Source organism: Octopus bimaculoides, chromosome 23 (assembly GCF_046866305.1).
Source record: "Octopus bimaculoides isolate indiv1 chromosome 23, ASM4686630v1, whole genome shotgun sequence".
NCBI classification, from domain to species: domain Eukaryota; kingdom Metazoa; phylum Mollusca; class Cephalopoda; order Octopoda; family Octopodidae; genus Octopus; species Octopus bimaculoides.
In genome coordinates, this window is record NC_142950.1 from 27,454,802 (window position 1) to 27,469,575 (window position 14,774).

The following is a 14,774-nucleotide window of genomic DNA, read 5'->3' on the forward strand; positions in this document are numbered from 1 at the left end:
AACAACTACACCAGCAGCGTAGATAGTAACGGTAGTAGTGGTAGTAGTGAGAAACAGTAAGAACGTTGTTGTTACTGTCGGTAGCGATGTGTTCAAGAACTTCACTGTTTCTTCAGAATCGGACGTTGCCTATTTAGCGGAATCTAACACTGAAATGGAGAATGGTTAAATTATAGTAGCAAGAGCAGCAGTAGCAGAAGCACCACCACCACCGCCACCACCACCACTAACAATAAGGGAAAGAGGGAGAGAGAGTTTTTATTCGAATTTTGGCATCGAAGTTAGGAAAAGTTGGTGGAAAAAAGTTAGAGAATTAAATTTAAAGCACAATAGGATAGTGATGATGATAATGATGATGACAATGATGATGGTGATGATGATGATGATGGGGATGCTGACAACGACGACGACGATGATGATGATGGCGGTGATGACTTAAGAAGTTGGAACAGAAAACTTTTCCACGTGAAGTTTTAAGGGCGACCACGTCGAAATGTGGAAACTGTTGAAAGAAACTACTAGATTCTGGATTATTTTTCTAACAAAAGAAACTCGCTTTTACTAACACACTTCTTCTTCTCACTACTACTGCCACTACTACTACTACTATTGAAAACTGTGACCTAAATTATTTAAAGTTTAAGGGACAATTTCACACATTATTTCAAATTTCAAATTTTCATATTTTCTCTTTAATTTGGAAATAAGACAAACTTTTTCGAATATTTCAATTAAGAATTTTATTGCGTACGGCATTCAAGTACATCTCTTAAAAAAAGTATAATAGGGTACTTTGTTTTTATCCACGGACCTACCGAAATACAATGTGATGTGATGTCGTATGAACTGGAAAATTACAAGGCTTTCCCCCAAATAGTGAAATTACTTTTAAAAAAATCATCTTAGACTTGATAAACTTCTCTAATTTAAATATCTACAAAAAGAAAATCAAATAAAATGGTATAGAATTAATCAATATCGTTTCCCTTCTGTATATATTGGTAAAGAAGGAAGTTGTATTAATTTAAATGATTGTCAATAAAAGTTATTTTGCGTGTGTGTGTGTGTGTCTGTAGAAAAAAAAGTTATAAACTCAAATACATTTATTACAACACACGACAAAAATAACAGTTGGAAAAGATAATATCTTTTCTTTTATTAATTCCGACCAACTTCAAAAACACCGAAAAAGTACAAAAATAAAAAAGAAAAAAGAACTTTTAAAACCTCTTCCGGTTTATTTATGAACTTTGAGGATTTCAGTTACTCCCTTACTACTTTGTTTCTACCCGACTTGGCTTCAGCCACCCGGCTATCATGCGGTTTGATCTTAAGTCAGACATCGAGATATGATGAACGGGTTAATAGTTTTCGAAGTGATCTTGTTATCATGTGTAGTAGTTTCCCTAATGACCCCTACTTCTGTCACACGTGCCTGTAAGTTTCGCGTCGACGCATGCGAACCTTTAAAAAGCAATGTTTGTTTAGGGGCCCAGGTTGATTTCACTCATACTTCGACCGTATTTCTGAGAGACGGCGGTAACGACAATTCGACCGTGACGCAAGAAGAGATTCAACAGAAGTTACAACTATGGAAAGGACTCCAGAATTTCCACAAGTGTTGGTCGGTGGTGCAGCATCTCTTGTGTTCTGTCTATGTACCGAAATGCGATCCGAACACGGCTGAAGTTGAATATCCCAGTCGCGAGTGGTGCCAAAGCGCCGAAAAACAATGTAGAATTGTAGAGACTTTTAACAAGGATCAGGGATGGCCATCCTTCCTACGATGTCAGGCCAATCACTTTAAGGAATCTTGTAAAGTAAGTTTTAGTTTCTTTTATTTATTCTACATCGTTAAAAAAAGTTTTCTAAATATGTTTCACAGATGTAAAACACAGATCCATCTATCTATATACCCGTTTACTGTCTATCTAATCATCTATTTGATATCCATCTAAACGCACTCTCTCTTTACATATATATCTAGCTGTCTGTCTATCTTTCTATCTGTTTGTCCGTCTCTCAGGCTATCAGTCTTTCTATATCTCTTCATCTTTCTGTATGCATGTAAATTATGTCTCATACCTATTACAGAGAGGGGTCTCCACCATTAGGTTACTATCTTCCTCATTTATGAGCTACTTTCTAGGGAAGGAGATGACTAGTAAATGAACTTATTGTATACAGTGCTCAGGTGCACTACAAGTATTTACAGTTTACCATGTGAAGGTGCATGGCTCAATGGTTAGAGCGCCAGGCTCACAATCATGAGGTAGTGAGTTCTATTCCTGGACTGGGGCTATGTGTTGTGTTCTTGAGCAAGACACTTCATTTCATATTGGTTCAGTTCACTCATCTGTAGAAATGAATTGCGATGTCACTGGTGCCAAGCTGTATCGGCCTTTGCTTTTCCCTTGGACAACATCAGTGGTGTGCAGAGGGAAGGCTGGTATGCATGGGCAACTGCTGGTCTTCCATAAACAACCTTACCTGGATTTGTGCCTCAGAGTGTAACTTTCATGCTGCAATTCCATGATCAGTTAAGATTGAAGGGCTCTTTACTTTACCGTTTACCATGTGAACATAAAAGGAATGTCTGTTTTACAATTAAGCGATGTTGCTATTCATGTCAACCCCTACTGAAGTAGGAGTGGAACCTGTTGTCAACCAGGCAAACTGAACCGGGTAGATTTTGTATTTTCACCCTAGTGTTTACCACTTAGCCACTCTTCTACTGTGATATGTTTGCGTATGGTCTTTGGTATGACTTTTAAACTGCATCTGGCAGCAGGGTCCTGATTTGGGAGTTCTAGGGTCTTTAAGAAATGTGGAACACCTTTTAGCCAGGTGTAGCTGTGTGGTATAGGCCCTGGTGTGGCCGTATGGTAAGAAGCTGACTTCCCAACCACATGTTTCTGGGTTCAGTCCCACTGCATGGCATCTTGGCCAAGTGTCTTCTGCTATAGCCTCGGGCTGACCAAAAAGCCTTGTGTGTGGATTTGGTAGACGGAAACTGAAATATATATATGCACCAGCATGACCGCAGCCACTTGGCTGAAACACATAAATAAATAAATATATATATATATACATCATCATTATATCATTTAGCATATATGTGTGTGTGTATGTGTCAACCCACCACTGCTCGATAACTTGTGTTGGTGTATTTATGTCTCTGTAACTTAACAGTTCGGCAAAAGAATTGATAGAATAAGTATCAGGCTTAAAATTAAGTACTACGGTCGATGCATTTGACTAAAAATTCTTCAAAGTGGTGCCCCAGCATGGCCACAGTCAAATGACCAAAACAAGTGAAAGATAAAAGATTAAGTCTACTCTAACCCAAGAATTGTAGCACCTGTCTGGGACCCAGTTATGGGTTAATTAGTATACTACGGCTTGCCTATCTTTCTATGTGAAGACAAGATCTGACGGACTCTGCAGAAGAACTCTTCATGGTCCAGTGGTTTTACGAGTCTTCTCAAGCATGGCATATCGCCAAAGGTCTCAGTCACTTATCACCTCCACAAGGCTCAACATTTGAAGGGTACTTTTTGAATGCCACTGGCATCGGTGCCTGTTACGTGACACTGGCACCGGCCACGACTACAACTTCACTTGGCTTGATGTGTCTTCTCAAGCATGGCATATCGCCCAAAGTCTCGGTCACTTGTCATTGCCTCCATAAGGCCCAACGTTCGAAGATCATGCTTCACCACCTCATCCTATGTCCTCCTGGGTCTACCTCTTCCACAGGTTCCCTCCACAGTTAGAAATTGGCACTTTACACAGTTGTCCTTGTCCATACGCATCGCATGACCATACCAGTGCAGTCATCTTTCTTGCACACCACATCTGATGCCTCTTATGCCCAGCTTTTCTCTCAAGATACTTACACTCTGTCGTACATGCACACTGACATTGCACATCCAGTGAAGCTTATTCTCCACCATGTCAAATCGCAGTCTACCAGGAAATACATGAAGCATATGTATTATATATATGTATATATTGTTCATGGTGTTGATTACAATAGCGCTAATCCTTTTCATATTTGAATATATAGATATACAAAGATGGCGAACTGGCAGAAACATTAGCACGCCGGGCGAAATGTTTAGCGGTATTTTGTCTGCCGTGACTTTCTGAGTTCAAATTCTGCCGAGTTCGACTTTGCCTTTCATCCTTTCAGGGTCGATAAATTAAGTACTAGTTACGCACTGGGGTCGATGTAATCGACTTAATCCGTTTGTCTGTCCGTCCTTGTTTGTCCCCTCTGTGTGTAGCCCCTTGTAGGCAGTAAAGAAATAAGAAACGTTAGCATGCTGGGCGAAATGCTTAGCGATATTTGGTCTGAATAACGAAAGAAGGAGTGAAAAAACCAATAAATAGTGTGTGAGTATATGTGTGTGTAAAAGAGGGGTATGTTTGCCTGCATGTGTGTGTGTGTATGTACAATGGAAATGGGATGGTAACGTTCAACGCTGAAAATGTGTGAGTATATGTATGTGTGTGCATGTACAAGAGAACCATTGTGAAACTTTACATATACATGTAAAGTAAAAAAAAAAATCGGAAAAATAATCCAGAATTCTTGTCCAGTACCGGATCGATCCCAAAATCTAATCAGTTCTTGCCAGTCACGAGGCCAAACATCCCTGAAAGTTTCATCCGAATCCATCCAGCAGTTCTTGGGATATATAGATATATGTCCATGGACAAACAAACAAACAAATGTGACTGAAAACAATACCTTGGTCTTTGCTAAGATGGAGGTAATAAAATAAAATAAAATAAAATAAAATAAAATAAAATAAAATAATAAAATAAAATAAAATAAAATAAAATAAAATAAAATAAAATAAAATAAAATAAAATAATAAAATAAAATAAAATAAAATAAAATAAAATAAAATAAAGTAAAATAAAATAAAATAAAATAAAATAAAATAAAATAAAATAAAATAAAATAAAATAAAATAAAATAAAATAATAAAATAAAATAAAATAAAATAAAATAAAATAAAATAAAATAAAATAATAAAATAAAATAAAATAAAATAAAATAAAATAAAGTAAAATAAAATAAAATAAAATAAAATAAAATAAAATAAAATAAAATAAAATAAAATAAAATAAAATAAAATAAAGTAAAATAAAATAAAATAAAATAAAGTAAAATAAAATAAAATAAAATAAAATAAAGCATTTACTTATGGAATGTTGTTGTCTTTATATTTTTCTGCAGAATACTGGTTACCAGAAAGTGACCTTCAACAGTACCGGTGTGTGCAGCTGGCCCCTCATAAAGACCAATAACTCTGCCACTTGGTATGGCGACATCGAAGGCTGTGGCCTACAATGTAAGAACCCCCTCTACACAGACAGGCAACACAGCCAAGTCCACGTCTTCATTGCTGTTCTTGGAACCCTTTCTTTATTGTCTTCTTTGTTCACTGTGGTGAGTTACAGCAATTACTACTACTACTACTACTACTACTACTACTACTACTACTACTACTACTACTACTACTACTACTACCATCACAAGAAAAACCATTGCAAATGAGATGAGTCAGTAGTTTCAAGTGACCAAATAAACAGACTCTAATATGAAATTATGTTTAGGCTTCAATACATGCTAATGTCTAGACCCTGATTTTCTCTGTTTCTCACCCAGATTGTATAAGGCCTGTCATGAGCCCCAGGACTCGTAAGGCTGGAAAGTTTAACCAGGTTTCCATGATATGTATCTGATTGAGATTACAAACACTCCTTCTTGAATGGAAAGCCTGTCCACCACAGAGTTAACTCCCCTGCTATTGCTGGGACTTATTTACAATCGAGTGGATTGGAGCAGTGTTGTCAAATGAAGCATTTAATAACACAAAGCACCGTCCGAGCGTGATCATTGCCAGAACAGCTGTCTGGCTTCCGTGCCAGTGGCACGTAAATAGCGCCATTTGAGTGGGATCGTTACCAGCGTCGCCTTACTGGTACTTGTGCCGGTGGCACATGTAAAGACATTCGAGCGAGGTTGTTGCCAGTGCCGCTGGACTGGCTCCTGTGCAAGTGGCACGTAAAAAACACCATTTTGAGCGTGGCCATTGCCGGTACCGCCTGACTGGCCCTCGTGCCGGTGGTACGTAAAAGTACCCACTACACTCTCGGAGTGGTTGGCGTTAGGAAGGGCATCCAGCTGTAGAAACTCTGCCAGATCAGATTGGAGCCTGGTGTAGTCATCTGGTTCACCAGTCTTCAGTCAAATCGTCCAACCCATGCTAGCATGGAAAGCAGACGTTAAACGATGATGATGATGATGATGAATACACTGTAATGCACTGCTTAGTCCAGGAATTGAAACCATGATCATATGATTGTGAGTGCAACACCCTAATCACTTAGTCACACTCCTTCACTCCACGTTGTACAATTGTCATTTATTTCTTGCTGAGATATTTCAACAAGGTGTTAATGAAATCTTTGTCTCAAATGGTCACTTTACTTGTTTCTTTCATCCAGCTGACCTTCCTGATCGACTGGAAGAATGCCAGCCGCTATCCTGCCCTCATCCTGTTTTTCATTAATATCTGCTTTGTGATGGGCAGCATTGGATGGTTGGCCCAGTTTGCTGGAAATGCTCGAGAGGATATTGTATGTAATGCTGACAAAACTGTACGGATTGGTGAACCGCAACCAGGGTAAGTAATTGCTGATATAGGGTTTCTGGTCCATTCATGTTGTTGGGTAAGCATCAATACCGTACTAAATTCTGGTGCCTCAACTTAAGTGCCATATTCATCTCAATCTAAATTTTTTCTGAACTCATCTACCATACCCAAAGTATATATATATATCCCTATATATATAACCAATGTTTTTCTTGTAAATATATATCTGTTGCCTATTATTATTATTATTATTATTATTATTATTATTATTGTTGAGGCAGTGAACTGGCAAGATCATTAGCACACTGGAAGAAATGCTTAGCAGTATTTCGCTCATCGCTATGTTCTGAGTTCAAATTCCGCCAAGGTCGACTTTGCCTTTCATCCTTTTGGACACTGTGGGTCGATGTAATCGACTCATCCCCACCTTCCCCAAGCTGCTCTTGTGACAAAAATTTGCAATAATAATAATAATAATAATAATAATAGTGGAATCTAAAAACAGAAACAATTCCTATCATAGTAGGTGCGTTAGGTATAATAAAAAGATATTCAGACAAATACATAACAAAAACACCAGGACTTACAAATATATATAACATACAGAAAATTGCACTACTGGGCACTGCACACATCCTACGTAAAATACTTTCAATACAGTAACCATAAGAGCACCACAGCAAACCACAGCACATACCCAAGGCGCACAGAGCTGCGCTCGGTAGTGAAGTGAAAGCACATTATAAAAATAAAACTGCTGAATAATAATAATAATAATAATAATAATAATAATAAAACTACTGAACAATAATAATTGTTTTTGTTTTTGTTGTTTTCCAGTTCTGGTGAAAGTGCTTCCTGCAGCATCATATTCCTCCTCATCTACTATTTCACAATGGCTGGCGTCCTTTGGTTTGTCATGCTCTCCTACGCCTGGCATACAACATTCAAGGCTCTTGGTACCCCCCGTGATATACTCAGTGGTAAAACTGCCTATTTTCACATCATTTCATGGTGTGTCCCTTTGGTACTCTCCATCACCTGCCTTGCATCTTCAGAAGTAAGCTCATCTTTCATTTGAGATTTTCATGTTTTCCAAGACAATATTTAACCCTTTTGTTGCCATATTTCTTTTGAAATACCCCCTTCTTTTTTATTTCAATTAATTTTGAAAGTAATGAAGTATATAGCAACATAATTGCCAACGTGTTTTGACATTTAGCTTGTATATGTACAGATGAGGACAGCTGTGTTAAGTGTTGAACCCTAATTGTGGAAGGGGTAGACTTAGGAAGACGTGGGTTGAAGCGGTGAGAAAGGATCTTCAGATGTTGAGCCTCACTGAGGAACTGACAAGGGACAGGGAGATGTGGTGATTTGCTAGCGTCGCCTTACTGGCACTTGTGCCGGTGGCACGTAAAAAAACATTCGAGTGAGGTCATTGCCAGTGCAGGTAGACTGGCTCCTGTGCAGGTGGACTGGCTCCTGTGCAGGTGGCATATAAAAAACACCATTTGAATGTGGCCGTTGCTAGTACTGCCTGACAGGCCTTCGTGCCGGTGGCACGTAAAAGCACCCACTACACTCTCGGAGTGATTGGTGTTTGTAATTTTCTTTTATGGAAGGTTTTAATTTAGTTCACTTCAAAGTAGGAAGTTTGTATTATAAATCCATGGATAGTCTTGGGTAGTTTGGTATCAAAATGGTTAAATTGTTCAAATATAAATTAATTGAAACCACTGTTTATTTAATTAGACATGTAATCAGGTAAAGAGTTAATCAGGATATGAGACATTTTGGCACAGCTGTTTTGGCACTGCCTATGTAGCAATGCTGCGTTGATGCTGACTTATTTGACATCAGACATTTTAACATTTTTCTCATTCTCTCTCTCCTCACCCCACTCTCTCTTTCTCTGTTGTTCTCTCTTTGTCTCTCTTTCTCCCTTTCTGTCTCTCCTCTCTTTCTTTCTGTCTCTCTGTTTATGTGTGTGAGTATATTTCTCTTTATGTGTCTGAAGAGAGGGGAAATGTTTCTGTCAATTGTGTTCAATTAATAAATTGCAATGCCTCTCGTTCCTTCTCTCTTTCTCTCCTCTCTCTTTCACTCTTTCTATCTGTATATTTTTTCACATACATGTCTGTGTGTCTCTGGGAGTATTTGCCTCTCTGCCAGAACATACAACCTCCAAAACAAAGCTAAATAACTATTCAGCTACACTGAATCACCTGTGTCCAGTTGTTCCATTCCTGGTTAATTATCAGACATAATTATAACTGTATTATAACAACAATAGCAACAGAGTGTAATTGATCAAAATTACTTAACCTATACTTCTTACAGACATTCTGATGTATCCATTCATAAAGGTATGTTGTTTAACTTGTGTTCACCTTTTGTTTACCTTCTATTTACCATCCGCTTACCTTCTGTTCATCTTCCCTTGCTTTTGGTCTTCCTTATCTCAGACTCAACACTTCTTCTGCATTGCCTATGTATTTTTTTTGTTTTTGATTTTTGGCTTTGATCTCTGCTTCTTTATGGGGTATGGGCTGTTTTGGCGCAGCTGTTTTGGTGCTGCCTTTTTGGCGCAGCTAATTTGATGTTGACTTACTTGACATCAGATGTTTTAATGTTTTTCTCTATTTTTCCTACTCCCTCTCTTTCTCTCGTTATGTGTATGAGGAGAGGGAAAGTGCTTATGTCAGACTTGTACAATAAATCAAAATATCTCATGTTCTGTCTCTCACTCTCTCTACTTATGGTGTATATTTCTGTATGTATGTATATATTGGGTTGTCCGGAAAGTTCGTGCCGATTTATAGTAGCTTACCTTTTGACTTATTTGCCATGAAACCACCTCAATTCTGGGAAGAGGGTATTTTCAAGTTAAAGGAAAGATGGAGACGCATTGTGCAACAAAATGGTTCATATTTGGTCGATTAAAAATGTAATGGCAAGTATTTATTGACCTTTCTCTTTCCTTTAAAAACTCGGCACAAACTTTCCGGACAACCCAATATATGTTTGCGTTCATGTATGTTGTGTGTGTTGTGTATCATGTGTGTATGTTTGTGTGTGGGTATGTTTGTGTGTGTGTTTGTGTGTATGTGTGTGTTTGCATGTGTATGTGTGTTTGTGTGTGTGTGTGTGTGTTTGTGTGTGTGTATGTATGTGTGTGTGAGTGTGTGTTTGTGTGTGTGTGTGTGTGTGTGTGTGTGTGTGTTTGTACATGTATTTGCCTCCAGTACCCAACTGTACTATCAGCAAAACAGATCGAATATCCAGTCAGCTGTGCCAAGTCGTCAGCATCCAAACAGCCATGCCCATCATCTCATTCCAATCCATTATATGACACCCACTCCTTCTACCAGTGCCCACCTTTAGCTCCCATTCTCCTTTTGAAATCTTGTCCTTCTTTCATCATTTTTCTGTTATTCTTCCTTATTCCATCCCTGAATGCTACCCTATATGACCTTCCCTCAAGGTGTCGGTGTATTCCTTCTTTCTCAAGGTGTTGGCATATTTCTCGTCTATACCAGTTTTTCCTCTCTGCTTCTTTTTTAATATCTGATTTCAGCAGAAACAGAAATCACGATATTGCTGAAACACAGGCAGAATACTGCCCCTTTTTGCAAAAATGTCCTTGATTCAGTTACTTGATTTATCAATGGTGTAGCCTAGGATTGAACCCACAACTCTAGTTTACATTTTAAAATAAAGTGAGCTGTATAAAATAAAGAAATATAATTGAAAGACGAACTCCTGGAGAAATTTGAACTCACATCCACTTGATAACTTGGTGTGTGTAATTACCATTGTACCACATGTCGTCAACTTAATGTTTTTACTTACAATTCAGGTTTGGTCCCACTACACAAGGCTTTGATTTTTATCATAGAGTGAGTTGGTTTGTTAGTAAAATTTAGTTGATACAGTTCAGAAATTGTGTGGAATCCTGGTTGATATGTGTGTGTGAGTATGTGTGTGTGTGCGTGTGTGTGTCTGTGAGTGTGAGTGTATATATAATGTATAGGTGCTGGAGTGGCTGTGAGGTAAGTCACTCGCTTGCCAACCACATGGTTCTGGGTTCAGCCCACAGTAGATGGTACCTTGGGCATGTGTCTTCTACTATAATCTTGGGCCTTGTGAGTGGATTTGGTAGATGGAAACTAGAAGAAGCCTGTTGTGTGTATGTATGTATATATATATATATATATATATATATATATATATATATATATATATATATATATATGTATATATAGTCCTCCCCACCATCGCTTGACAACCGATGTTGGTGTGTTTATGTCCCTGTAAATTAGTGGTTTGGCAAAAAAGATTGATAGAATAAGTACTAGGCTTACAAAGAGTAAGTCCTGGGGTTGATTTATTCGACTAAAGGCAGTGCTCCAGCATGGCTGCTGTCAAATGGCTGAAACAAGTAAAAGAATAAAGAATATATATATATATGTATATATATATATATATATATATATTTTATCTTTTACTGCAGCCATGCTGGGACACTGCTTTGAAGGAATAGATAAACCTCATTACTTATTTAAAAAGTAGTCTGGGTTTTATTTCTATCAGTCGCTTTTGCTGAATCACTAAGTCATGGGGACATAAATCAACATTGTTGTGAAGTGGTTTTGTATGACAAACATAGACAGAAAAACACCCAAACGCACATGCGCATGCACACACACACACACACACACACACACACAGAATGGGCTTCTTTCACTCTCTGTCTATCAAATCCACTTACAAGGCTTTAGTCAACTTGAGGGCTATTGTAGAAGATACTTGCCTAAGATACCAAGCAGTGAGACTGAACCCAGAACCATGTGGTTGGGAAGCAGACTTCTTACCACACAGCCACACCTATGCCTATATCGATGTTAGTTGTAAATCACACTTAGATCTGTGGATAATGCAGTAGTAATGTGTATTAGGCTTTAACTGAGAGATGTGAGTTCAAATTCCAACCTGATATTCTTTCTGTCTTTATATCTTTCTGTTGTTCTTTTCACACTTTATCAGGAAACAATTTAAAACAACGGCAACAGTTGTTCAGACTATTTAATCCAAATAGGTAAATTTACATACCTATCCAACCCATAGCAATGTAAAAGATTATTGTTAAGAATACCCCTACTCACAATTAATTAATAATCATTAACTAATTTGAAAGACATAAACTCTAATTTACAGATCGATGGTGATTATATATCTGGTATATGTTTCGTTGGCTATGTCAACCGTGGAATACGTGCTCTATTTGTTCTTGTACCAATTGCCATAGTCCTTATCTTAGGACTCAATTTTATGGTCAGAAGTAAGTATTTTCCCCTATTTTTATTCGCTACATTCTGTACTTGGGTATCCATGTGTCTTACTCTACAGCAAGACACCTATACTTGTTCCTGTATGCCTTTAATTTCTCATCAACTAGCACTAGGGCGGGGTGGGTGTTTAACATTTTGAGAACGTTTTTTGTTTTGCATATTTGACATGCGACCTAGGAATCGACATAAATGCTTTCAGAAAAATGCATTATTCAAGGTGAGATGCGAATCTGCATTAACCCCCCCCCCCTCGATAATAAATAGTTGTAATCTAAGCCATAAATTAGGATAGAGGGTCAAAAAGGAGAATATAATCGATCAAAAGGTCAAAATTAACCCACCCACCCCACATGAAGTTTTGAACTCACAGATTTTTTATACTATAGGCATAGGAGTGGCTGTGTGGTAGGAATTTCAACCATGTTTCGTGGTCTGCTACCACAACAGCTCCTTTATAGGATCCAGTTAGCTCAAGACATCATCAGGAGGAACCATGTCCGGTTTCGGCCCCTAATCCTAGCTTGCTTATGAACCACATGGTTCTGGGTTCAGTCCCACTGCGTGGCACCTTGGGCAAGTGTCTCTTACTATAGCCTTGGGCCGACCAAAGCCTTGTGAGTGGATTTGGAAGACGGAAACTGAAAGAATCCCGTCGTATATATGTATATATATATATATATATGTATGTGTGTGTGTATATGTTTGTGTGTCTGTGTTTGTCCCTGCAACATCGCTCGACAACCAATGCTGGTGTGTTTACGTCCCCGTAACTTAGCGGTTCGGCAAAAAAGACCGATAGAATAAGTACTAGGCTTACAAAGAATAAGTCCTAGGGTCGATTTGCTCGACTAAAGGCGGTGCTCCAGCATGGCCACAGTCAAATGATTGAAACAAGTAAAAGAGTATGCGTTCGACCAAATTATCGAGTCGCCGATGTAAGGGAGATAATTCTAGTTGGTTTCACTGGTCTTGTCAGTTAAAATTGTTAGTGAAAGAAAATACCTGGCGTAGCAGTGGAGGTGGTTTTAGCAGCAGCAGCAGTAATAGTAGTAGTCGTTGTAGTAGTAGCAGTAGCAGTTATTGTTTAACCATCAGATCATTCCTGGTCAAGTAGACGAATGATCGTAGGTGTTCCAGTCATGACGATCCAGTCTTCAGGTGTGGTTGTGTGGTAAGAAACTTGCTTCCCAACCACATGGTTCCAGGTTCAGTCCCGCTGCGTGACACCTTGGGCAAGTATCTTCTATTGTAGCTTCGAGCCGACCAATGCCTTGTGAGTGGATTTGATGGAGGGAAACTGAAAGAAGCCCGTCATGTAGATATATATATATATATATTAATATACAGGGATTAGCATTGAGTTGCTTCTCCAACATACTGAAAATTTAGAAATAGCAGTCAAAGAACTACTGATTCTAAACTACAAATTTTTCTCTAAATGGATGGCGATATTTATGGCACACATAGAACAAAAAACCGGAGGGAAAGGCATAAACAAAACAAGTCTTTAGTTAATCGGATACGATCGTTTCATTTATCAGAATATCGGACTGAGGATTGGAATAGGGATGTTTCATTCTCTTAACCATGAAACGATCGTATCCGATTAACTAAAGACTTGTTTTGTTTATGCTTTCCCCTCCGGTTTTTTGTTCTATGTGTGCCATAAATATCGCCATCCATTTAGAGAAAAATTTGTAGTTTAGAATCAGTAGTTCTTTGACTGCTATTTCTAAATTTTCAGTATGTTGGAGAAGCAACTCAATGCTAATCTCTGTATATTTATGATGATAAATGGTTTTACCGATAAAGGTTTTTTCATACTGAACTACTTGGCAAAATTGTTAATTATTAATTCTATTATTAATTGACGATTCCCTGCCCTTATTCTTGTATATATATATATAATACAAAGAATTTCTCTATCAACTGTAATGCTTATTTATTCACATTGTTTGGAATTAATCACACATTACCTTGTTGCATCATCGTTTAACATCCGCTTTCCATGCTAGCATGGGTTGGACGATTTGACTGAGGACTGGCGAACCAGATGGCTACACCAGGCTCTATTCTGATTTGGCAGAGTTTCTACAGCTGGATGCCCTTCCTAACGCCAACCACTCCAAGAGTGTAGTGGGTGCTTTTACATGCCACCGGCACGAGGGCCAGTCAGGTGGTACTGGCAACGGCCACGCTCAAAATGTTGTCTTTTACGTGCCACTGGCAACGATCTCGCTCGAATGTCCTTACACGTGCCACCGGCACAAGTACCAGGGCACAGGTGCCAGGGCACAGGTGCCAGGGCACAGGTGCCAGGGCACAGGTACCAGGGCACAGGTGCCAGGGCACAGGTGCCAGGGCACAGGTGCCAGGGCACAGGTGCCAGGGCACAGGTGCCAGGGCACAGGTGCCAGGGCACAGGTGCCAGATGTAAATGTTTATTTTTAGAATAACATCAAAGCGTAGATGTGAGAGGCCAGAATCAAGCTGATTTCACCATAAAACAGGTTGAATATTTTGGCCAGATACGGCTGGTTTAAATGCTAATGGGTTAAACTGTACTTTTATTTCTAGGCTTATGTACACTAATCAGTGTGAAGAAGGAGACACCGGACTTTATTGGAGACAAAGCCACTGCTAAGATCCAAGAGACAATCATTAGAATTGGTCAGTATTAATTGTTTATTTTAAATGGCTTTAATTGCTCAGTACTGATTTATCTTTTATCTTTTACTTCCTTCTT

The 14,774-nt window shown here is 38.5% G+C and overlaps 1 protein-coding gene across 1 annotated transcript in view; it reads left to right on the forward strand.

Annotated features, from left to right (window-relative positions):
• The first annotated feature begins 21 nt into the window (after nucleotides 1–21).
• LOC106882719 (protein smoothened) overlaps nucleotides 22–14,774 on the forward strand; it is a 21,285-nt gene continuing 6,532 nt past the window's right edge. Inside the window, exons 1-6 of the mRNA XM_089340611.1 lie at nucleotides 22–1,820; nucleotides 5,252–5,464; nucleotides 6,526–6,704; nucleotides 7,515–7,734; nucleotides 11,895–12,018; nucleotides 14,606–14,698. Coding sequence (XP_089196737.1) covers nucleotides 1,350–1,820; nucleotides 5,252–5,464; nucleotides 6,526–6,704; nucleotides 7,515–7,734; nucleotides 11,895–12,018; nucleotides 14,606–14,698 — 1,300 coding nt within the window. The 5' untranslated portion in view covers nucleotides 22–1,349. The remainder of the gene's footprint in view (nucleotides 1,821–5,251; nucleotides 5,465–6,525; nucleotides 6,705–7,514; nucleotides 7,735–11,894; nucleotides 12,019–14,605; nucleotides 14,699–14,774) is intronic.